This window comes from Thermobia domestica, chromosome 10 (genome assembly GCF_964235325.1).
Source record: "Thermobia domestica chromosome 10, izTheDome1.hap1.1, whole genome shotgun sequence".
Classification (NCBI taxonomy): domain Eukaryota; kingdom Metazoa; phylum Arthropoda; class Insecta; order Zygentoma; family Lepismatidae; genus Thermobia; species Thermobia domestica.
In genome coordinates, this window is record NC_137463.1 from 35,713,001 (window position 1) to 35,730,803 (window position 17,803).

Consider the following 17,803-nt stretch of genomic DNA (forward strand, 5'->3'; position numbering starts at 1 on the left):
GAAACTAAATCAGTTATATCCTCAATTTATAACTGATATTGAAACTGTCTTTCGAAAAGAAGTCATCGAACAGCAACAGTTGAGTACAAGGTGTGAATACACATAAGAAACTGAACTTAATTCCTGGCGCAACATCCATCAGTAGACCAGGGCTTACCAGCCGGCTTATGGCACTCATACCTTTGGGGTAATGTGTGGTCAGCACATTGGGTCCCTCGCCGTTAATGCTGGCTTTCTAAAACGAAGTTTGCTACTTCTTTCTTTCTAGTAGCTCTCCATTTGTCCTTATGACGCTGCAATGCTAATATCTGGTAAGTATCGACAATCACCTTATCTTTCATCTGATCCAGATCCGGCACGGCTTGACTTAGTTCAGTACGGGAAGCGGTATTCTAGTGCGGCTAAATGTTGGCACAACATAATAAACATAATTCTTAATTGTTACGAACCTTTTTATGCCAGAAAGTGGATAAACGTATTATTTCTTCAAGATGGGGAAAAAGAGCGTTTGAAAACATCAACCACTTACCCGGAAGAAGAACGAACATCCTGCGTCCGAAATTATTGGTGACTGATAACAATATATCAATAGTTTTGGAAGACTTGAAAGATAATAAATTAAAATTCAAAAGAATGTGGTTTCTGCTTGCATTCTATTTCTGAAAATTTATTGGTAGAATAATATTAATGGGAGAATACATGACTCCCTTCCCCCAAAATACACAGTGTTTTCCTAAAAGAAATGGACATGGTTCCATATACGAATGGTTCAAACATAAGAACTTGCAGTCTACAACTAAACCAAGTTAAAAAAAAAAAAAAAAAAAAAAAAAAAAAAAAAAAAAGTGTGATATATATATATAAACTAATTATGAGATTTCAAGCAAGTTGAACACTTACCATAAATCATCACCATTTGATACACCACACTGACTAAAAAGTAAATATATTAGCTGACTCGTGTTCATCCTTGTGTATGGATTGGGATATGCTAGAAGCGCTGTAACAACAGCCACGACTAACACTTCGGTCACTGGATATTGACCTAGCTTAGACACTTTTCTGTATTTGCACCAATAAATATTCGCTTTTATAAATAACGTTGCTATACATCCCTGTAAAAGTTAAAACAATTATATTTAAATGCTCTTAAAAGAGAGAGAGAGAGAAAACGCTTTAACATTTGAAAGTAACAGAAAATGTAACTCCGTGAAAAACCAAAAGCTACCTCACACATTATGAAGTTAAATTTAGTAACAGAATCAACTATCATGAATGAAGATATAATTTAACCATTTAACTGTTTACCAGTTGTCAAACTTGTTTCAATGATTGCTATGGAACACTGTTCACAACACACAAAATATTACGGAAATAAAACTAACTAAACTTTAATAATTTGGAGCCACTGAATTAAAAAATGACATTAAAATTTGAAAATTAGTTCCGGCTTTTGAGTTACAGCCTTGGCCTGAAATTGCACTAAGTTTTGGGGTTTTTTCATATATAATTAGTTGATAACACTGAAAGAGTGTATAACACTTTATCTTCACGTTATCAGCTACTCTCGGTGCACACGTGTTTATCCCGTGATACATAACATTGTTGTCTGATAAGGATTTTCAGTTTGTAAAAATGGTACAATGGTATAATTATGATATTGCGGTTAGTTATGTACTTCCAAGTTTTTACATAATAATGGCTTTCTGATAGTTTCAGTTTGCATTCTTGTATTATAGGCAAGCAGAAAAATGTTTCGGAAGTGTGCCAATCTTCTGAACAGTTTCTGCTATGTTTGCGGTGAAGTAAAATTTGCTTCGACGAAATGTTCAATTAGGCTATCTATAAAAATGGCATTTTATTCTGTGTATGTATGTATTTTGGCTGTTAGATAAAGGATGAAGACAAAAAAGGCCCCACGTGTACTGCACTACACTTTCGTCGAAACTCAATGTGTGGATTAATGAAAAAGGACGTACCCATGGTTTAGAGGGAGTCTAGCAATCATACTACTGATCGATCTCTTGTATGGTTTCTACTATTAAGAAATGGATATCATAAAAAGAAAATCAAAACTTGAGTACTCAAATATACTCTCCACAATTCGACCTGGCTTCGTGACAAATGACTTCGTATTTCTGAACCTCTAAAAAATGTTTCTGTGAACTCTGACAAAAATAACAGTCTTTCCTCAAATAGCAAAGAGCAAAAGCCATTTCACTAAATGCGAGCTAGTTGCAAAATACAGACTTTTAGAGTCATAATACAAGAAGAAATCAATTATTTGATCTGAAATCTAGAACTCCCTAAAATTAAGCCAAAATTTTGGATATCGCGATTACAACAGTGGAATTATCTATACCACTCCGTGAAAGTATGAGTATTCCGCAGTAGCAGTAAGAAATGTAAACAGTTCTTTCATATGAAGCACTAGCCTGAGCCATATTAGGTAAGGCTGTGGTATTTTATATTCTGTAATTTTGTAAAGTATTCACTGCAGCTTTGGGAAATTTAAGTTTGGTAATAAAACTCCAACTGATCAAAGCAGTATATATACTCTGAAAATGTATATACTGCTTTGGTCAGTTGGAGTTTTATTAGCAATCTATTATTTTATTGTATTGTATCATACATATTGCTACGCAATGACATTTGAAATGTAGAGCGGAGCTGGGTGAACTCACCAGCAAAACATGCAAATTGTTGGTATGTACATCTTAGCATAAAAACATTCCAGTTAACACCTCTATCAACGTGCAAAGTTTCATCTATTTTCTTTAACTATATATGATATTAAAATCTACACGTAAGATTTTCCCTCGCTGACCTGCATCATTATGAAAAGTTTAGTGAATACTGCTCAAATATATAAAATGAAATGAAATTTGAGTTTTACGTCCCACGCTTATGCCGGTTAGGTTAAAGGATACAGTGATTATGAGAAATGAGTGAAAATGGTGGAATGAAGAAAGTGAGAGGAAACGGGAGAACGCCGAGAAAACCCACGAGCACGGTGTTTGTCCACCACAAAGTCCACACGGCGCGAGCTGGGATCGAACCAGGGACCCCAAGCACCGGAGGTGAACGCTCTACCACTGAGCCACCGTGCCCCCACTGCTCAAATATAATGAGAAATGCAGTTCCCCATAAATGTGTATAGTGTAGAATAGAAGACTGATCGCTCAGATCAATAACATCACTATCTTGAAAACAAGAGCTAGTCAATTCATTTAGTACCATTTTCGTGTTCAGCAACCAATATATATATATATATATATATATCCGTTTCATCGTAACATCCACTTTAGAAAAACTGCTGAACAGTGGAATGTACGAGGTAAGTGACGAAGTATTACACAGGAAAGTTCGGATCTATAATAATCTAAAAAGAAAGTAACTTAAATAATATTAATGATTCAGAATAATGAGCTTTTGATGTTAATGCAAAAAATTTTAACTAGTTAAATCAGAGAAGGTCATCTTCAAAACAACATATAAAATATTGGTTTCTTAACTTCTGTACTAATTATGAGAGAACGAACACACTCAAATTTTATGAAATTTGTACACATAGATATCAACCGTGAGCCTGAATAATATCAATTTTATGAACCTCAACTGCTACAAATCCTCACGACCTCTCAATCTCACGAGGCTGTACGTTTGGTTAAAAATATATACTACATCAAGAAAGTTCTCGAGACTAATGAATAATTAAACACATAAAGATAATGTACATATTGGCCTTGTTTTCACTGTCATCTGTCAGGATGATTACGGTAACAGGAAATAAACGGTAAACGTGACTGTTTGATCTATCGGATATATACACCTATGATAACAGATCTTATCACGCTCTGGGTCTAACACTCTTTACTGCAAACACAGAAATATTCACCAATAAACTTTGACAAATTCTGGAAATTCAATACCTAAGGTTAGGAGAGTCTAGACAGTTGAAAACCTTTCTTCAATTAGACCCTCTATCGTCAGAATTTGAAATTGCCAATAGGCGAATGGAAAATCTACTGTATTTAAGAGAAGCTGGTAGTTGACTGCAAAGACTGGTACTGTTCAAGTAAGTGCGTTATAAAAGGCTGAAGTTTTTGTGTGAATTATGACGATATGGACGCTTCCTGGAGGCAGGTGTTCCCGGACCATCAGATAGGGAACACTACTCTAATCAATGAAACTACCAGTGAAATGGCCAGTTTCTCTTTTTTGGCGCTTTACGAGAGGTGTTGGGAAATTCATGTCTAATTACTTTTTTTTTTTTTGTGTGTGTGAATGAAAGCAACTTGGTCATAAGGGACAAACATATTTAAGAAGGTGGGCAAGATTTCAAGGAAAAATGTCAAGTGACCGGGTCACCAGAGCCTCCACAAGTTATCAAAACCCAGAAAGCACTAATTTAGAACCGAGACATGTGATTAGTTTTCTTCGTGGAGTCGTGGAAATTGTACATGTCTGATCGATGAAAAAATATTAGAGAAATAGCGGAGGAAGTAAGGATTGATATTCCTAGTGTTTGGGATATTCTACACCAACATCCTTTCGGCTCACAAATGTCTATTCCAGATGAGTTCCTTACAATTTGAACGTTTTTCAGAAGCAAACTCGGTGCACATGTGTCAGGAAAATTTGGATGTTATGGAATGAGATAACTACTTCTACCAGCATGTAATGACAGGGGATGAAACATGAGCTCACTAGTATGACCCAAAATTTAAACAACAGTTCCTGCAGTAGAAGATCAGGGGTCACCAACTCAAAAAAAATTAAGGGCAAAGAAATCGGCTGGCAAGGTTATGATAACTGTTTTCTGGGACAGGGAAGGAATTCTTTTGCTTGAAGTTATACCAAAGGTACATACCATCACAGGGACTATTTCCAAAAAAACACTTGAAGATTTACGCAGAGCAGTTTAGAATAAACGACACGGAGGTGCAAATAATCGAATTTTGCTTCTTCATGACAATGCATCTGTACACACATCCAATCTTGCGCAGGTTGCTATCACAGAACAGGGAATGACTCAACTTTTCCATCCACCATACAGTCCTGAACTAGCCCCAAGTAATTATTTGTTTCGTCATTTGAAAAAATACTTCAAGTGACAAGCAGGTAATGGATACTGTGATTCAGTTCTTTGATTCCAAGAAGAAATCTTCTTATGTTGAAGGCATTCAGTCGCTTGGAACAAAATGGAAACGATGTGTATAACTGGAAGGTGATTACATCGAAAAATAATAATAGTTCTTTAGACGTGACTTTTTTTTTTCCAACATCCCTTGTATTCCTCCGATTCTATATACTACTCTGCCATCTACTAGCACTAGAGAAGCAATTCAGTATAACACCAAAACAAACGCCAAATTCAAATGTTTAGATTTTTCTGCATAATTACAGCGCTACATTATCAGGTTTCTTAGTTTCTTTATTCAATAGCATTCCAAAAGTGCATTAATGAATTCATAATTTAAATATGTACTTACCCCAATGATACCTAGGCCCACAAAAGGAATAAGCTCAAAAAATATCCAGGGTTTGTTATATTCTACATAGAAGAGAACAGAATGTTCGTTTCCAAATGGATTGATGGAACTAAGTACGAAAGCTGCCACTAATGCACAGAAGAACGATCTCCATAACGTTTTCAGGGGAAAGTAGTAACTAACCTGTAAGAATGAAAATAAAAAATAAACATAATACTTGTGTGTAATTTAAGTTTTCAAGTTATGGAGCAAATCTGTGCATACCTCTGCAGCTTTCGTTAGCTTGTATAAAAAGGAAATGGTGATTAGTGTTTCATTATAAAGTATACGCAACTAAATTTGTGCTTCCGTACAACTGAACTACACGTTTTACAAAAATAAAATCTGCAGCAGTATGTTTATTTTAAGACATGGCGTTCGTTTGGACACTAAAGTGACAAACTGCTGTCTTTGAAAGATTAAAACGAATTGAGTAATGCCATTAAATTATATATAACAAAATAAAATGTTCTGTCAAAATTTGCAAATGACGCATTTTGTAACAATCAAGACGCAACTTGCGCACATGTTTTGCTTACTTTTAATTGATTTTCAAACCCTAAAAGTTACCAAAATAGAAGTTTAGTATCTTCTCACAACTTTAATGAAAGGCTGCTCTAATGTACTAACTTACAACTTTATGTGAACTTGCTAAAGCTGGTTCACTGAAATAACAACCACACACTACAATACGTGATTTTATCGAAGGGCGAAAAGCCGACAATAATAAAATAACAAAATAATGAAGAATATTTAGAAAAAATAATAATAACCTTCGTTCCACCAGGATCTACAGTTCCAACAATTTTTATAGCTTTCTATACAATAATATATATAGGTATGTAAATATATGATAAAATAAATAAATGAACAGCTCTTTCAAGATCTGTTAGAATATATGAGAGGTCTTCAAATGAAAAGGTACGAAATGACACTGCTTGTATAATCGAAGTCTTGATTCAAAAGTAATTACCAGAGGCTTGAGAACAACCATCCCACTGTTTCACGAGCCGAAAGATTCCATGTTCCCAGAATTTCTGTGGCTGTGAGAGCAGCAATTCCTCTACACTGTGCCTTTCAGTTCATCGTCCGAGTTGAAGCGCTTCCCTTTGAGATGTTTTCTTAGCGGACCAAACAGATGGAAGTCGCAGGGCGACATGTCCGGGCTGTAGGTTGGATGCTCAAGCTGCTTCCACTTGAACTAGTCCAGTACACTTTGTGTGACTTTGGAGATGTGTGGACGAGCGTTATTGTAGAGCAGAATTATTCCCTCCGTGAATAGCCCAGGCCGTTTCCTCTTGATGGACTTATGTAGGGTACGGAGTGTCTCACAGTACGTTACTCGTAATATTTTTTTCCGTGCTCGAGGAATTTGATGAGTATCAGACCTTGAACGTCGAAAAAGACGGTGAGCATTACCTTGCCTGCTAAGGGAACAGCTTTGAATTTTTGGGGGGGAGCTGACGACGCATGGTGTCTCGCTTTGCCTCTGGCTGGAAGTTATGGCACAAGCTCTCGTTACCGGCAACGATCCGTTCCAAGAATGCGCAGTGTTCATGATACCGGAACAGATCCATACGCAGTTCCTTTTGCGGTTCGCTGAGCATCTTTGGAGCCCACTGCGCGCATACCTTCCGGCAACCCAACCTGTCGTGCACAATATTGCCCACACTGTTAAAACACTGGCCCCCCACTATCACTGCCAACATTCGCATTCCATCACTTCTCACCATGTCGTTCACCTTGTCGATGAGTTCGGCCGTAATTACCGTGTTTGCCTGGTCTGATCTCGGGTCATCATTACGGGCACGAGTTTTTCGCAACTTACGAAATCGCGAAAGTTTTCCGACAAAGCCGAGTTGGTTTTTTTAATTGATTGAGTAAGGAAATAGGTATTTTGAAGTCACGACAAAATACGATAACTAATATTTTGAGCGAAATATGGCGCAAAACGCGACAAAGTGTTTTTATTACCCAGTTAGCTATAAAGGTTTTATTTTTCATATAATAATAATAATAATAATAATAATAATAATAATAATAATAATAATAATAATAATAATAATAATAATAATAATAATGGTAATGTCCATTTTTGGTATGTCTCGTTTCAATATCGGATAAACGGCAATTCGTTGCATGATTTGTTGTCATATTGAGTCATATTGATACAGTTCCCAAAGGCGAGTATTTATATAAGTGATTTAATCGCCTTTTCTTTCTACAAAAGCGTGCGCGAGGTATTACATGAGTTTGTATAAGCATAATATAACCATGGTACTTATAAGCATAGTATATACAGCTTTATAGTTACTATATATACAGCTTTATAGTTACTAAACTGTGCTCTTAGATATACAGTTTAAAACTCAAAATAGGTAAGATTTTGAGTTTCCTATAACTTCATACTTTGCTTCAATTGATTCTTTGATTTTCAATACCAATTTTGATAGACAAGCTGTGTTTTTCTCTCTTTTTTATCAGATTTTCTTCGCTATACCTTGACACCAGGAAGCCTAAAACTAATTAATTATCAGTACTTATATTAGATAACGAATAGTGCACAACTTACTTCTTCTAAGCTGAATAATACACCTCCAATCGGTGCACCGAAAGCAACAGATACTCCGGCTGCTGCAGCTGCTGAGAGTATTTCTCTTTTCTTCGCTTCATTCTTTCCATATTTTGGGAACAAGTATGACAAAATATTTCCTAAACAGAACAAAATATTATCTTTTAGATCAGATTAAAGAATACAGATTTGATAACATTTACATTTTAAAGAAAAGAACAAAAAAATTTACAAAGGGTGTTCAAAAAGTTTTTCACAGTGGTCTCTAATTTTTTTTATTTGTTGCAGGAGAAGAAAGAAATTTTTTTGTGAACATACTTGGAACATTTAGCTATAAGTTGGTATATAAAATTATTTTCTTTTATTTACAGGTGAGCCATAATGGACCGTGAATTAGATGTCAGGTTGCAACAACGGTCGGTGATGGAGTTCCTCTTCAAGACCGGCGATGACTCTGCCACATCATTTATGGGGAGGACACATTGGATCGCAGCAGTATCTAGCGGTGGTTGCAGAGGTTTTAAGAAGGTGATTTCTCTCTACTGGACAATCCACGATGCGGTAGACCATCGACGGTAGTGAGTGATGTGAATAAGGAGACCATTAATTAAATCACCCAAGGACAAGCTCCACAATTAACAAGGACCGTTACTGTTTGTCATTGGACAAGCTGAGACGTGCCATCAAGACCCACAGACCGCAGCTTCAGGGTAAGCTCATCAGATTACACCATGACAATGCCAAACCCCATACAGCCCTTGTGACGCAGGAGAAAATCACGAAAATGGGTTGGAAAATTGCTCATCCTCCCCATAGTCCGAACTTGGCTCCGTCTGATTTTTTCCTCTTTGGTCGTCTTAAGGCCCACCTGCGCGGTAAAACATTGGTAGTGAGAAAGATCTTATTTTCTGTGTCAAGTGATGGTGTAAAAGTCAATCCCCAGAATTTTACCAAAGTGCATTTACATCATGGAAAGAACGTTGGACCAGATGCATCACAGCTGATGGAGGCTATATTGAGTAGGCTCAGTGTATAGCTAAATGTTCCAAGTATGTTCACAAAAAAATTCATTCTCCTTCCGCAAATATTTAAATATATATATATATATATATATATATATATATATATATATATATAGAGAGAGAGAGAGAGAGAGAGAGACCACTGTGCAAAACTTTTTGAACACCCTTTGTGCAACTAACATACATTTCTCAATGCACATCAGAAATTACATTACACATAATAAAGTAAAGTACAATGCTTGTTTACATATTTATCAAGTAAAGTGTCTTATTCTTAAAATAATAAATCGATATTCTGTACTTTAATGGATGAGTTAAGTATTTCAAAAGCCATATTTTCGGTTCCAAACAATAAGTCTTCTAGGTAAAGACAGCATTAATATTTCACTTTATATTCAAGTAAATAAGTTTCCCTACCTTCCTAACCTTTAATTTTCCTACGCCCGCCAGGCATTTGAACGAAATCGTAGATTTTCACGTTGGGTGCTCTGGTGACCCCCCCCTTCTCCCCCTAACTGTCACAGAGTCATTATTGACACATCGTTGGAAAGCTTATGGAACACAGATTCCAACGAGGTAACAATATGCAATTCTCGCCATATTAATAGTAGTAGAGGAAGAAGAAACAGGAATCCTAATAAAAAAAAGGGAAAAAAATATAATTTGGATGGCCGTAACAACCCTTGCAGTCACCCTACGCTGAAAAAACGATGGTAATGTGTAGGCAACACACTTGTGATAATAATATAAAAACTGGTAGCCATTGAAGCAATACAAAGCGAGATAAAAATTCAGAACGAAATTCTTATAAAAACATGTATACTCCACCTCCAACATAGTACCACGTTATATGCACATCATTTTGATGCACACATCATGTACCGCAACAAGAATTATGCTTCTAGACCATTTGCTTTATATGGAACTGTCCTGAAAATAAACGTAATTTACGTCAAAAAACTGATTCAAAAAATTGGCCAATTTTGCTTCCCTCATATAAGCAACAAGTATACATACAGGGTACTACCATGTAGTGAACTACTTCCTTGCTTTACATACCAATTTTTATGAGTGTACCCCCGGAGGGAATGCTCCCCCCCCAAAAAAAACATGCCAAAACAAACGAAAAACGAACTTTAACCCCTCCTTTGCCGTGGTACCCCCCACATATATAAAATGCATATCAGCGGGAAGCTTCATCCTTCAGGAACCCATTGGTAACAAAATTATCTTCCTAGCTTAATTAGAGACTAAGCTATTGAGGTTTAAAGCCTTGACGCGCAGCAGTTGCGTCAACGGGCGTTTAAAGGTTAATCTATTTGTTCTTTTAAGATTTTATCTTATGGAAGTTTACACAGGAGTTGCAATCTCTTTCATTTGAATATTTATGAATCAACGCAAAGCATTACTATTGTAAGTTCCATGTGTGCCTGATGTCTTTGGAATCCACCGAAAACAGTTGGTCCAAGAAACACGTGTAGAAATACGTCACGTTTGACCCATCCATATAAAGTACTTCGGAAATAATAACTATACAGAAAAGTCTAAATATGAAAAATGTTCAGTAAAAAACAGGGAAATAACATTTTACCGAAATACAAAACACATGTTTACAATCGATGCAATATTTTATTTAATTACAGTCCTTTTTACGGCGTTTCTCCTATCGTTCGTCAGGAGTTCTGAGTTCCAGAGAGAGAGAAAAAAAGTTGTAGATTGAGTGCACTATCTCCAACAATGCATACATTTCAATTTGTATTCACTTCCTTTCACCAGTCAACTCTCTTGACCATCTTGAAATTTCTCTACCACTAGAACACACACTTTCACTCTCTTACAAGTACGAGGCGTGTCCGGAAAGTAAGTTTACAACAGCTAGTGTTCATTCAAAAAATATGTATTTTACAGAAGTTTATTACAACGTATCCAGTGATAAAGGATTATTTTTCGATGTAGTTGCCGCTACTTTCCAAACACTTGTTACGGCAGGGTACTAACTTCTCAATACTACAATCATAGAATTCTAGTGCCTCCTGCTGGGACCACATATTACTTCATTCTTGGTTTTATCATCATCGTGGAAGTATTGTTCAGTAAGATATTTCTTTAGGTGTTTCCATAAACGGAAACAAATACTTTCTGAATATCTGCTGGGTCCTTACGATGTGTTTGGGGAAAAGGTATGACGGAGCGTATTTCACTTTTGGATTCTAAATCGGTGTAGATATTGTAAACGTGTTACTCGCACTAGGCTCCAAGCCACGAGAAGGAAGCGAAAGATTGACAGTGAAACCCAATACAGTCAACTTACCACGAAAATAATAGGGGGATGTGTGATATGCTTTTATAAATGGAGCCAATTAGGATTTCTTTAATAGTACTAATAGTAATAAAATGCTCCTGATAGTGAAAGCATATCTTTCACTAGTAGTGGTAGTATCCATTACCTTATTTTAAGTCTTGAAAAGACTTATATTCTAAACAGATTTATGAAAAGTATAAAACTTTATTGTTCATTATTTATTACAGAATTTGGATATAACAAATTGCACAGTTATATTCCTTCATGTAGTAAGCAAGAATAAACTAAACAAAGAGAAACGTAAAGTGCATTTTCTAATTAGTCTGCATGACTGATAATCATTTCAAAATTTCAAAAGCAATATTAATACAAAATGAACTACTATATATAAGGTAAGCCTCAGAAGACAAATCAATAAAGCAAAAGTATAACTTACATTGCAAAGATCGGTTTTGTTCTCTCATGTCTCTGAATATTAATGTCCTGTAAAATTCTGTTCTTTAAAAGAAGCGTCCATGTATGAATCAATTGGAGTCGAAGTTCCAAAGAATGAATTTTGTGCATTTTTTTTAAAACTATTTATATGATTTTGGTTTTTTGTAAATATCACTTTCACCTTGACGAAATCCAAGAACTTTACATTAAAGTTGTTTTGTCCAGTGTTTTTATGTCCTTGGATTTTCCGTTCATTCTTGTCAAAAATATTTTTTTTTTTTTCACCTGAGTACTTGCTTAAGAAAGTTCGGATTCACATACATACATGGTAAAAAGTTTTTTTTAAATATTTCAACCAGATAAAAAATGTGATTCGTAATTAAACAACACAGATGTAACCTTAATTTACGGATACGCCTCGTATATATATATATGTATAGTGTGTGTGTGTGTGTGTCTTTGCTATGTAAAGTGTGTATTCCAATTATATACTTAAGAAGCCTAGCAATGACAACACCGAACTATAAATAATACATTTATTCCTTTTTCTCTTGAATTTCAATCTCTAACCTCTTTTAGAACCAATATTTACCAGAACACATAAACTTAGCAACGGTTCGCTTCTGTCATACCCAGAAAACATTTATTGTTAATTGGCCATTAGCCAAAGTAATTCTTTATCAATATAACTACTGTCCGACACACCCACATAATTTCGATCATGTAACCAAATTGAAGGATATGTAGTACTGGAAACAATACAAACAAGCTTCACACTCATGCTAAAACTTTTTTTTTTTTTTAACTTGTTTTCATTATTTCTTGTCACACCTGTCGAAGGATAGGAAAAAAGCACATTACAAAGAACTGTAACTTCGAAAATATATAGAATCGTAAGTGGGAAAGTAAGTATATATGGTTGTGTCTAAATGAAAGCATTTGTTTTTACTTATTGAATTATCTTCTTATAATGCTTGTAATCACACATATTAGCATTAAGACCTAGAAATAAAATGAAGTACTTACCAATACAACATGCAATATGAACCATTGGGCCTTCCTTTCCTAAGCTGAGTCCCGCAGACACAGCCAACATTATACCTACGGACTTAATTATCAAAGTCCATTTTCCCAAATAACCTCGAATAATGAAGCCACTAAGAATTGTTTTAATCTGTAACAAGAAATCATTATGATTAGCAATGACTTGTGATATGTATTTATACCGTCTACTGCCTTTATTTTCTACCATTTGCCCGCTTTAATTCTACATAACAAGGAAGTTGCATTATTAATAGCTCAAGCACAACAAATATAAGGAATATGAACTTTACTGAGGTCAAATGTTCCTTGCTGGTGAGACTGTGTAGTCATTAACACTTGGAAGGACTTTTTCTGGAAGATGATAATATTAGCATCAAACATTCTCATTCTCATTAAAATTTCAACAAAAAGGAATATACATTGTTTAGATTTCAACTACTGATAATGACTGTTTAGTAATATACGTATTAACATCACATTAAAATGAGTATGAGAACATATTACGCACTGACGTAAATACACCAACAATCTGATATACGCTAGTGTGCAAAACTTACAGACGAAAGAAAGTTTCGCATGATGTCACTCATAAGTGGCATAAATTGGTGAAACCTGAACCATATATAGAAAGTATTGGTATATATGATACAAGAAAACAATAGACAGTAACACATAATCAGAAGAACAAAAATGACACCTTTATATAGAGGCAATAATTTACACTGAAAGCACCACGAGTGATGATGCCTTTCCAGACATTATAGACGGGATGAAACTGTCCATAAAAGGATATCCGATCACCACGAACAGCAATGAATGTTCTGCACTGTGCTTCTATGCTGCTCACAGGTAATGAGCTGTTATTGTATGGGGTTTCATCACTCCACCTGCGCTGTTGACAACCGCTGGATAATCCTTGCTGCATCTGGAAGTACTGTAAAATTGCTCCCCATAGCAGCTCAAACGTACTCGATGAGGCTGAAGTCGGGGGATCAGGCAGGCCAGTCCATTCGCCAAATATTCTTTCGTTCCAACAGCGCCGCGGCCTGCGCTTTTCAATGCGGTTGCGCATTATCATCCATAAAGAAGTTGGGGCCGATTGCACTTCTGGAAGGATGCAATGCTCTGGAGGAGTGTCACAATAACGTTGACTGGTGATGTGTATCGCGTTCAAAAATTAGGAGGTCGGTATGTCCATGCAACATTATGCCTCCCAACATAAGAACACCAAACCACCAAAATGATCATGTTCGACAATGTTCCTGAATTCATTGCGTGTTCCCATCTCTCGCCAGATGAGTGTATGTCCAGAATCACTACTCAGACTCAATCTGATGTAATCGGAAAAGAGCACGACCCAATTCCTTCTCGGTTCTGTCCGGTGAAGCTGATGTGCAGATATAATGGCGGTCACGGAAAAAGACCACCCTCCATGCAGTCGACGTGCCATTGTGGAACGTGAAATTGAGCGACTTAGAGTCCTCTTACAAGGTACATTCGCGACATGTCCCCTCACGGTTCGTGTAAAATTGATTCAAATGCAAAGTTCTCCGCGAGGGAATGTGTATTGTACTAATTTTAAGGCCCCATACCGGATTTTGCATATTTATGGGCCTTCATATATCCGAAATTCTATCATACACTATTATGACGTTTGGACACAATATTGCTTTCAGTTTCTTTAGATGAAACTGGATATGAATGTGGGCCTATGCAAAACAAATTGGATCAAGTACTGTTTGTCTAACACATGTTACCCACTTCCTATATAACTGGTGATACGCAAGTCTATCTTCGCTTAGTAATCTAAATCTAACTTAACTTACTGCTATATTATTTGAAGCTGGAAATTACAGATTACAATACAAAGGAAATTTATTTGAGTCCCTTTTAAACTATTTCAAATAATAAACTGGGAGATGAACGTACCTCAGGAATACCTGAACCACACGCATATGGCGCGAACATGCGAACAAGCGAAGCTGCGAGGGCTGCAAATATTAACGCCCACGCGACGTAAAAAAGATAAGATATTATGTATGGTCCTGCTCCTTCCCTGGGTTGATTGAACACTTCTGGCCATGTTGACCACTGGAAAACAAAAAGAAATTTAAAATTAAAGAAACTATTGCCTTTTCATCTTTACAGAAGGTAATTTAATTTCTCTGGTCAACATAAGTCGAATTCTTTCATAGAATTACACTATGTATTAGAAACTATGTTCAATGGTCACGTAATAGCTACTGTGGCTGCGATGTTACCAGATTTAGCTCCGTGATTTTTCAATCGATTCATCACATGCACATTGGTTGGAAATGCTAATTCCGAAATTAGTAACACGTCATTGAAAAATAACGAAAATATTTTATACAATTTGTTAGTTTGAAATTATTTAGAAATTTGACATTTTAATTCATAATAATTTAGATTATAAAGGCTAACTTTATTAAAGATATGTTTTAGAAATAAAATATTTATGATTCACAAGATTTTGTAGGTATTTGTACCCTAGTGATAATTCAAAGTTTACAAGAAGTAATATTCGTATGCCTCAGAGAAGTGCTTGTTCACTTCATTGATCTGAATTTATGTTCCTGGTCAACAGCGAGACTATATAAGACAAGACACGCGACAGTTTAAAGTGGGATCTGAACTACTTTAATTGAGTTCTATTCTCTCTTACTGGGAACTCGTGCTCCACAGACGCGTGTTAGCAATTAGCCCGCGAGGAGGACATGATGAAGTGCTTTCCATAAAAATTAAGAATATGTTTGCTTAAAATACCAATGCTCCTAAGTATGGTAACGCTGACGGGAGGAATCCCATCGTCTGCGTCTGGGTCCTATTAAAAATCTGTGAACAAAAGGAATACTATGCCTGGTTTGTCTGTGCAGCATTTAATCCTTTCATCCCATCTCAGTCAGTGTATTTTTTTTAAACAACCAAGGCACTGAAATATATAAATAGAAAAAAGTGTATTAATACCTCTGTACTATCGATGAGCAAACACAACTGTTTCTCTTCATATTTACTTTGCAACTGACAATGATTGGAGGAATGGGTCATCGCAAGTTTTTTTTTTTTTCTTTTTCTTTTTTTTTTTTGAACGGTACACCTGCTGAAAATTATTTGAGCAAAAATTCTCATTACCTTCTTCAGAATGAATCTGTCTTGTTAATTGCTACGCTTCATGTAAAGTTGGCTAAGCACTGAGCTCGCCTCGACTCCGGTGGAAGCTTAAGTTTTCAAGCTGTACCGCATGGTGTCGCTACTGTCAATGTAACTTCTAGTTTCACGGAAGAACCACGAGGAAACCCACGGACAGGATGATGTCCTAGATAATTGCCTGGGATCAAACCAACGGTCCCTCGCACCAGAGGTCAACTTTTTACCACTGAGCCAATGTGACCCCTTTCACTTCTATCGATCAATTCCCGTTTCATTCCAGCAGAGATGGTGGCGTCCATAGCTGAGATCTGAACTGCCACCATTCCTTACTCTAACATCATTAGATAGTTGTGTATAGTACAGAATTTTATACACACTTCATTTAAAAGTGAATTAGAATTGAGAGCATATTTGAACTGAGAGATTCGTAGCTTTGCATTCGTTGAGGAACTGATGTTTGAGAGAACTGGTGGGATGCATACAAATGACAATAACACGGAAGATCGGAAGCCAAGGGATTTCTAATACGCAAATAAAATAAAGAAAGTACAAGAAGTGTATTTTATCTTTCAATCAACAGCAAAGAAGTTACATTGTGTCAAATTAATTACTCCTCCCTATAATCTTGTTTCATCACTCTGCATAAAATAGTAATTTAAAAAAATCTTATTATCAATTAAGGGAATTTCTTTACAAAAAAATCTTGGTGGTTTCAAATACCAAGTAACAGCATTGCAATAAAAGATACATCTTCTTAGCAAATTAAAACGTAATTACTAATAAGAAAGGATAAAGTACTTACCTGACGACAATTGCCTTCGACAAAATTTGTTTCGTTTGACGACCAGCAACATTGTTCCTGATTCAACCAGAACGCCTGCGGACATATACCATATTTTAAATCTGACATCCAACTAGCTCCAATATCAATGACACCAGCGAGAGCACCTGAAAATGTGTATAACCTTGTAATTTACTGAAACAATTACTCTTAAATAAAATTATATGTAGATACTGATTTAAATTTGATTTAAACTACTTGCTGAGAAAAACAATACGTTTATTGTAAAAATTATTAACGTGTTAACAGTTTCGCCAACTATCCACTTTGGCTTCATCAGACACTACGAAAACACAGGTAATGATAGATTTAATATTACTGTTACACGTTAATAATTTTTACAATAAATGTCTTGTTTTGCTCAGAGAGTAGTTTAAATCAAATTTAAATCTATAAAAAGCAAAACTTGCAACGGAAAACATTACAGTAGATATTGTCCTGAAGTTTCTAATTGTTTCATTGATGTTTGTTAGGATTTTCTGGAGAACTTCTGAGTTGTTTAATTGCCCTTGTAATTACACAGCCACAGCCAGCCAGCCAGCCAGCCAGCCAGCCACCCACCCACCCACCCACCCACACACACACACACACACACACACACATATAAATAAATAAATAAATAAATAAATAAATAAATAAATAAATAAATAAATAAATAAATAAATAAATAAATAAATAAATAAATAAATAAATAAATAAATAAATAAATAAATAAAGAAAGAAAGAAAGAAAGAAAGAAAGAAAGAAAGAAAGAAAGAAAGAAAGAAAGAAAGAAAGAAAATAAATCAATAAAAAAAATAAAAAAAGTACTGTACAGTGGGACCCCAGGGTATAGATTCGATACATTTTGTTACACAGAATCCAAATTTCGAAACTCCAGGACGA

General features: G+C 35.7%; 1 protein-coding gene across 5 annotated transcripts in view; it reads right to left on the bottom strand.

Annotated features, from left to right (window-relative positions):
• ClC-c (chloride channel protein 3) overlaps positions 1 to 17,803 on the bottom strand; it is a 151,245-nt gene that overhangs the window by 30,178 nt on the left and 103,264 nt on the right. For all 5 annotated transcript variants that reach the window (XM_081728021.1, XM_081728022.1, XM_081728020.1 and 2 more), the window contains 6 exons: positions 16,880 to 17,025; positions 14,839 to 15,000; positions 12,892 to 13,039; positions 8,107 to 8,246; positions 5,496 to 5,678; positions 901 to 1,115 (listed from right to left, as the gene is read on the bottom strand). In XM_081728021.1, coding sequence (XP_081584147.1) covers positions 901 to 1,115; positions 5,496 to 5,678; positions 8,107 to 8,246; positions 12,892 to 13,039; positions 14,839 to 15,000; positions 16,880 to 17,025 — 994 coding nt within the window. The remainder of the gene's footprint in view (positions 1 to 900; positions 1,116 to 5,495; positions 5,679 to 8,106; positions 8,247 to 12,891; positions 13,040 to 14,838; positions 15,001 to 16,879; positions 17,026 to 17,803) is intronic.